At 38.2% G+C, this 8,293-nt stretch overlaps 1 protein-coding gene across 1 annotated transcript in view; it reads right to left on the bottom strand.

The window, feature by feature from the left end:
• Window positions 1-8,293, bottom strand: part of ANO4 (anoctamin 4) — a 175,853-nt gene that overhangs the window by 97,952 nt on the left and 69,608 nt on the right. Inside the window, exons 3-4 of the mRNA XM_031057554.1 lie at window positions 5,788-5,898; window positions 275-408 (exon numbers count right to left, since the gene is read on the bottom strand). Of these exons, the coding sequence (XP_030913414.1) occupies window positions 275-408; window positions 5,788-5,898 (245 nt within the window). The remainder of the gene's footprint in view (window positions 1-274; window positions 409-5,787; window positions 5,899-8,293) is intronic.

Below are 8,293 nucleotides of genomic sequence, written 5' to 3'. Positions count from 1 at the left end.
AGGATGAATATAGGGAAAACTTTCCCAGCATTTTCAGAAGCATTGAAGCCTCAGATTAGTATAGATGTTACACCGAGGGTGCATGAAATAAAAACTTTTGAATTTGAAATATTTTATATTTCAGCATTATAGTCTTAGAATGGGAAACCAGTTCTCATGGGAAAGATTAGACATAATTTGATGTAGAGAATGAGATTTTAAATCAAATTACATTCATTACATCTTTATAATGGGCATGAATAAATATTGTTTTAATAATTCTGTGTGTTCTTACCTCTCCCACAACTTCCAGCCTGCTGGCATCATCAGAAGTACTGGTCAAGTTACCATGGTGAAGCAGCGAATCATCATCTTTGGAAGGGCTGTTCACACCTTCTAACTCATCAAAAAAAATGTTGACATCCTTAGCTACTAAAAAACAAAAATAAAAATATACATTCAAATCACCACTGAACCAAATGAAGACACCAAGTATAACCCATCAATAATTTCACTTTTTAGTTCTGGTATAAGTATATACCATTTAAATTTTAAAATCCAATGAGCATTATTGGAATGCTTTCTTCATCAATGAGCCACATAAAGATTTAGGACACCACAACACCTCTCTGATGAAAAAGAAACAATCTGCTGTCACAATAAAAGAGACATTAGCTATCTTCTCAGATTTTTTGGGGGGCAAATGGCTTAAATGACTACCTTCTGGATTAGCATTGTCTCTGGAAGTTTCTCAGGAGGCAGAATTTTAACCTACAATACAAAGTGTGAAGTTCGAAGTTGTACAGACCCATGGGGCAGCCAGAGGCAGAAAGCCTTAAATAAATACTGTTTCTTGAAAGGCATTGAGTAAACAAACCTGGGAAGATATTTCTCTTTTCACAGTTTGGCATGTTTTGATGCATATAAATCTGACACTTCGAGATCCACCTACCACACAGCCCTCAGTCTTGAAGCAATTGCTTACATCTACAGATTTCAGCTGTGGTAAACCAACCCTGACAAAAAGTATAGATATTAAACTCTGGAGTGACTGCCAGATGGGAGGAGTAGGGCAGTCAGGTTCACTCTGCACTCCATGCACTACAGGTCTGGTGAAAAACATGATGAAGAGATGTGTGCCAGGAGAAGAGAAATGCCTTAGCTGAGGATCACCAAAAATTCTTCAGCTGTGGATGGACTTTAGCTCTCCAATCTCATGCCTCATAGATAAAATCCAAAATTATGAAACTAGAGTTATAACTGTTAGAAGGCACCTCCAAAGGTCCTAGCTACTGAGCCTCTTCCACTGACTACAGTGGGAGCAAATATCTAATAATCTTGACAGAAATTAGTCTAACCCCAAATCCTTATTCACATTACGTGCAAGCTTGACTGACTTTTGGAATCATTGTTCTTTAGTGCAATAAACTCCTGTTGCTTTTGCTTGTCCTCAGTTCCCCTAAATTTGTGACAGGCAATCGTAATTCCTGTTGGTGAGAATCTATAATAACAGCCAAAATGCTCTAATTGCTGGCAGTATCTTAGTTCCATTTCTAACTACTGGCTGCAGGTGTAAAAATCCATTCCCCTGCTGTGGAGAGACTGGATAGCTGCCAGAAATTACCAGCCACTAACTGTTCCCAGTGATCATGAGTATTTTGTGACCTCCTTTTCACCTTTCCCTTCTTCAGGGGTCATAGCCCAGTTTCAGAATCCTTTTTAAAAATTGCTGATGATACCAACTCCCCAGTCTCTGCAGGTGGCCCATTTTTCATGCTCACAAGCAGGAGAGTCTTATCCATAATATTCATCCTTAAAACAGACATATGTTGCAATTTAAATATACTACTCTTTCTCTGTCAATCATGAGCATGGGGAAAAGTTTTCTCCCTTTTTGTCTTTTAGAGCATCTAAAGTCTATAATTACATCTGTAGGTAATAAAAAAAGAAAACCCTATCAAAATATTCAAGAATCCTTCATCTTCATTTTCATGCATAAAATAGGGACAAGGTTAATGAGACATTGTATTCTTAACTACAATAGTATTGTTTGGAAAATGACTAACATTTCAGAAACAACAGAGAAGTTCTCATGTCCAAATAATAGGCTAATGTGCTAAGCTAAGCAGCATAGTTTGTAAGAGAGATTCTGAGTTTCTGGTCTTGTTTAGTTATATGTGATGAAGGCCTGCAGCTCCTCAGTGCCCTAGGGGAAACCACAGAGGCTTTAGGAGGCTTAAAAGGCAACAAAGAAATTCCAATTTGTAGCACATGTAGCAGTAGCATTACAGATTTTTTTCCCATCTTCATTCATTGCAGTCCACAAAACCCATACTAGAGATGCTTATAAAAGAGAGGTGAACTGCCACAACAAAGCACAGCACAGCCTAACCTCATGTCCTTCACTGCCCCTACGCTTTCAAAGGTCAAGACTAGAAAGATTCCACCCCATCAGATAATAATGTGGATGTAGATCATGACCAGAGTTTGCACACATGTTCATATGAGAAGAATAAATCTCAATATTCAACAGAAAGAACAACTGAAACAGAAAACATTTTGAATTACTTGAATTTCACTTGAATTTCACTTGAATTGAAACCCATCAGTGACTCCATGACAGTGACACTTGAATCTGTGTATGGTTAAAACCTCAGTATAATCTGAAAAAAAAACCCCAAAAAATTAAATAGTGAAGCTTTCTGAAGATTATTCAAGATACATTTATCTGTTGCAGACAGCATCAATGAAAGCTGTAAAAATGAAAGTTTTCCCTGTTCACTATACCCGAGGGAATTTAAACTATCTTTGTTCTGACATTAAGACTGCTTTGGAATAAAAGATGAGGCCTCTGGGATACTAGAATTGCTGCTTCTTGAAGTGCTGGTAATGCTTTGGGTAATGCTTTGGGTTGCAAAATTCAGTTTTTAAGTGGATGTTTTAAGATACAGAGTTTGGTGTGTATGACAGTGAATGTGTCAGTGGCCTTGAAACACAGAATTACGGATTATCCTGAGGGAGCAAAAAAAATCTTAATTTAAGATCATTTTAAAATAGAATCCATCTCAGCAATGAAGAAGTTGTGAAAGCAACTCTCATCTGGTTAGTGAAATTAGGTACCAGGACTTGCCCAGATTGCCTGCAGTGGAAAATTGTTTATATCAGAGATCCACAGATAATTGGCATGTTGGTTGGTCACTACAGAAAATATGGGCCCCAAACATTTGCTGAGACAATTTTTCTACCCCAAGTCTCCTTATATTCTTAAAAATAAATTAATAAAATTCTGTTCAACAAAATCAAATAGACAATTTATATAGCAATTCCTGTTTGCTTTACATTAGTAATGGTGATGGTACTTCCAACAAAACTCTCCTGCTGCTTGTAGGTAGCTCAGCCTTTCCACTCCAAAGGACTGAACACCTCCCTGGCCAAATGTTGTTAAAAGGATGATCAGGGCTCCATCTTTCTTGTCCCCTTCAGACCCTGACATGCTTATACCCACAAATGTCCTTAACAGAATTATATATAATGGTTTTATTATATAAATAAATGTAATTTGGGAGACAGACTGGTGCTACTGTACAGTCATGTATTTTTAAGCAGTGAAATTTAACAGGAATACAGAGCAGCACATGCATTGCTACAGGAGCTATTAAAAATTCTCCCTCTGGTTTTAGATCAGCTTAAATATGCAAACTTTTTTCTCCCCCTCATGTTCTATTTTGCAGGAAAAAAAAATTAAAATGACTTGATAATTCGCAATCCCTTGAAGAATAAAAGGAAAAAAAAAGTGTGTGTACAAATATTTTTATCCCAAATATAGTAGAACTACATATTCTGAAAACTGGATGCTGATAAATTCTGAGCAGGAGTCCACACATCATCTCAGTGGGTCCACAAGTCACTTCAGATCAAGATGCTAATATAAGGTAGGACTCAAAAACAAGATGACTCCTTTAACTTTCTGAAGGTGGATGCTGAAACTGAAGTGCCCAAAAATAAGAACTTTCATTAAAAAATGGGACCTGACTATGTTATTGTGTGAGAAGATGGAAATATGCTCAGAGATCATGCTTCTGTTAGTTTTCATTTTATTAGCAGAAGTCCCACCAAGCCATCAGGTACACTCTCACTTCGGATAATGCTAGCTGAAGACCAATACTCCAAGCTTATTTTAGTGAGAAACAATTATTTGGTTTTGAAAAGCATCATTAGCCTGTTTCGAATTATCATTCAATGCTAACAGCTGGGAATAAAAGTAACATTGACTGTTCAGAACAACCACCCTTGAAAGAATATTTAGACATGTTTATCCCAATTAGATGGTATTTGCAACAGACCGCAGGTGACAACACCCTCCATGACACACAACAAGCCTCTGCAAATTGGGTTGTACAGAATTCCTTCTGTCTTTGATGAAGGAGATGTAGCTAAAGGACATAGAGGTTAACTTCCCAACAGCACCTGTGTCTGGATAAAGGAAAAACACTCTCTCCAAGTCTTTAAAATCTGCATCCTTCTCAAATGGCTTGTGAATAATCCATAAATCAAAATGTTAATTCTTGAAACATTCCCAGATTAAATTGCTTATCCATGTTTAGCCCTCTTGTCTATTCACCTCTGAAAGACTCTGCAGTGCCTTTTCAGCCTCTCCAGTCTGCATCCTGACTGTCCCCAGGCCTAAATCTGGGCTGTGCTGGTGTGGAGAAGGGAGAAGACAAAACCTCACATTAAGGTTTCTGATGGGAAAAGCTTTTTAAATCAGAAAACATGGAATTCATCCTAAACCTGTAGCTTAAGTAATAAGGGGATTCAATTTCAAATTATTACCCCCATCATCTATCCTGAGCATTTTCCTTCCTCCCCCAAACTAGTACCACCACTAAACAGTCAGATTCTACCCCTGTGTGGTTCCGTATTCATGTAGCAAAAATCAGGCATAATCTGGATTTTTACACATTCTTATTCATCCTCTATCACTCTAAAATGTAAGCTGCTGTTTCTCGCTCTAGAAAATTGCTATACCAAACACCCAGTTTAAAATCAAACTGGAAAATTAGGAAGCCAGGAAGCCATGGCTTGCATTTTGACTCTCAGCCTGCATGAGAATTTCAAACTACTATGAAAAATTCTCACTGAAATTCCAGATTTTATTGGATTCCAGAATTGCATCAGTTTTGGGTAGGGGGGGCGTCTTCCACTGTTATTAATAAGAGTAGCTCTACTTCTAGCACAAGTGTTGAGATCATTCTGCAGTTGGACTTAAGAAGGGTGAACCAATTAATTCTTAGTCCACAGCCCATTACACATAAAAAGAGATAATTTTGTGCATCATCTGAGACACACGGACCCACACTTGTTGTGACAACGTCAGGATTCTCCCAAAAAATACCGGCTGCAAAAATGTCAATACAGCCCAAAACTTTGGAAGAACTGGAACTTCAAATCCAGTCTTCAAACCCCAACTGCAGCATTTTAATAATATTATTAGTTCACACAGCTGCTCAGGAGTGCAAAGCATTGAATAAACTACCAGGAATCTTACTATTTCTGATTATATCTGCATAGAAAATATATACTGCTGGAATCCTTTGGCACACAGCAATTCAAATCTTTCTATGACTTCTCTGATAGTAAAAGATTTCTTACTATCCTTCAATAATCCATTGAACTTCCTGAGAGATTTTAATAATAGATACTTATCATTCAGTTCATCACTTTGTGCCTGCCTTCAGTTATAATTTCAATACATCTCAATTGAATGTTCTACCATAAACACAATTTTGCATCCAAGGAAGGACTTACTTTCTTGTATTGCATTAAGAATTTCTGAAAAGTCCACATCTGTCTTCTGTATGTCTGGTTTTATCCATATTTGCGTTTCCAGCTGGTTAACCTGCAAATCCTCTCTTCCTTCTGAAGAAATTGAAGAAATTGATGGGGTTTGTGACAGTGCAGTAGAAAATCCAGCCAAGGGGCTTCAGGTGAGGAAACATACACATTGAATGAAAGTATTTCCATTTTTCCTCCTTAGGAGAACCAAATTTTCTTCAAACCAAGGAGCTTCAGATAGAACATTGACTGATTTAAAGCTAAGTAGAATGAAACAACAACATTCTCTGCTATCAGCAATGATGCAGAGTCACCACTGGCAAGTCCCTCATTCAGGTGACCATTGCTGCCATGTCATGAGCATCTCCTCACCATACCATCTACAAAATCAGCTCCCAAATGCAAAAACAAACAAGAGATATTGTTACAAACGACACAGGAACAAACAGACTAAAATAAAACACACACACAAAGTAAGTTGCAAGACAGAAAACAGTCATTAGGACAAAAAGAACGTGGAGAGTGTGTGTCAGACGCAGGGCACTGTAAGATCTCGTATGCCAACCTGATGGCATGACATAGCCTAGGAAGGAGTCCAGCACTGGAGTCCATTTCAAATGGATTCACACTGGTATGTAATGGTTGCTGTTTAAAAGCATTACTGAATAAAAACTTATTCTGGCCGGTCCCAGTTTCAAACCTATTAACACACAAAAATAGGCACAAGATTTGCCCATTTCGATGCTATTTCAACATTAGCAAAGAAAGCTGGAAATTTTGAAAAGAGAGAAAGCTGGCTGCATCTCTAGAGCAGACAGAAAATGGCCAAACAGGCACAAGATGCTGGCTACAGGGTATTTGGATACAGACAGAGAGAAAGAGGGAACTGCTGGGAACACCTCTGGTTTTTGAGATTAGCAGGAAAACCTTTCACAAAGGCATCTGTTAGACATGGTGCTCTTGAGCACCTAAAGCACAGAGTTAGCAGAGACCGTCAGTGGTCAGGGAGATACCTGGGAAAGGAATTCATGACAAAAAGGCCGAAGTGGAAGAACAAAACTTCATTTAGTTTACTGAGCTTCACTAGAAGCTATCACTCATGCTTTGGAAAGAAGCATTTTCCTTTCATCTACAGGCTGCCTATAGCAAGATGCTCTTATCATGAATTCTGGGCTAGCCCACTGTATTTTCCCCTTCTCCTTGCCAAATTACTGTCTCGCTACTGCCTTGATGGAAGTTACAAATAACATTCCTAGGCACAAAATTACTCAAAAGTTTTTTAGAGACCCTTCTTCACTTTTTGGAGTACAGGTCCCAAAATGGGTACACTTTGAGCAGCTTCATCCTTTATTATTTTTCAGTGTTAAAATATTAAAAATTAAAATTGTCTCGTGCTTGCTTCAGAGTATTCTTTTGTTCCACAGCAGAGATTCGCTGTTAACATCAGAGACAACTCCCCTTGCAGATTCCTGCAAAGCAATCTGTCATAGCAGCAGCAGGAGTCAGCATTTAATGATGTAGAACAAAGAGAATTTCTTAAGTGAGACAACTGATTATTCATACAATAGCAGCCTAAGGAAATCTGCAGATGACCTCAGAGATGAGAGGCTAAGATTTGCCCCAAAAGAGATTTCTAAGGCCCAAGAAAAAATGCTGCAACTGCTGAAAAATACATACAAACAATAGGATGGAAGTAGAAAAGTAATCAATGGACAGCAATTCAGTTAAGCAGCTTTGCAAATTCTATCATTCTGTTTCTTCTTAAATACTCAGCTACTACTTGTAACATACACCATTTCATACTTGCATCCTCATGTCCACGAGCCTTTGTTCTGCATTTCAACCCTAGTTAGAGCAAATTAATGACAGTATGGACAAATATAAAATACCCTTTGTTCCCTCAAGCCCTCCATCCTTGTTACATTTAAGTCACTGTTCCTCAGGAGAGATGAAGGTAGCAGGATCCCTGCAGCACTCCAGCAGATCTGAACTAATTGGGCCAGGGATAAAGGAAGTGGCAGTCAGTTATGGAGGTCCCAAAGTGCTGATATCTGATGGACTATCTAGCCAAAGACCTGTTAATAAAATCAAACTCTTGGAGAATATACACAGCTGACTTCAAAGCCCCTCTTTAAATAACAAAAACCAAAATGCCTAGGAAGTGGTAAGAAAATGACCAGCCTAAACCTGACTGTATTTCAGACAATGAAGTCAAGACAACTTTGCTGCATTTGAATTTCCTCTCCTGTATTTGATCACTTGCAGTATAGGGAGCTTTCAGCCATCCACAGAAATGACAGTGTTCTATGCTTGTCTGATTCACAGTAGCCTTAATATCTGGCCTCACGGCAGAAGTATCAGATTAACAGCATCCAGTCTGATTTCAGTCAAAATTGTAGGCGTAATCTTCTACCAATCATTTGTGATAAAACACATAGCTAAGTACAAACTTGCCTTCACCAACACAAGGGAAAAAATA

Source organism: Geospiza fortis, unplaced genomic scaffold (genome assembly GCF_000277835.1).
Source record: "Geospiza fortis unplaced genomic scaffold, GeoFor_1.0 scaffold186, whole genome shotgun sequence".
NCBI lineage: Eukaryota > Metazoa > Chordata > Aves > Passeriformes > Thraupidae > Geospiza > Geospiza fortis.
This window is presented reverse-complemented; position numbering and strand designations above follow the sequence as displayed.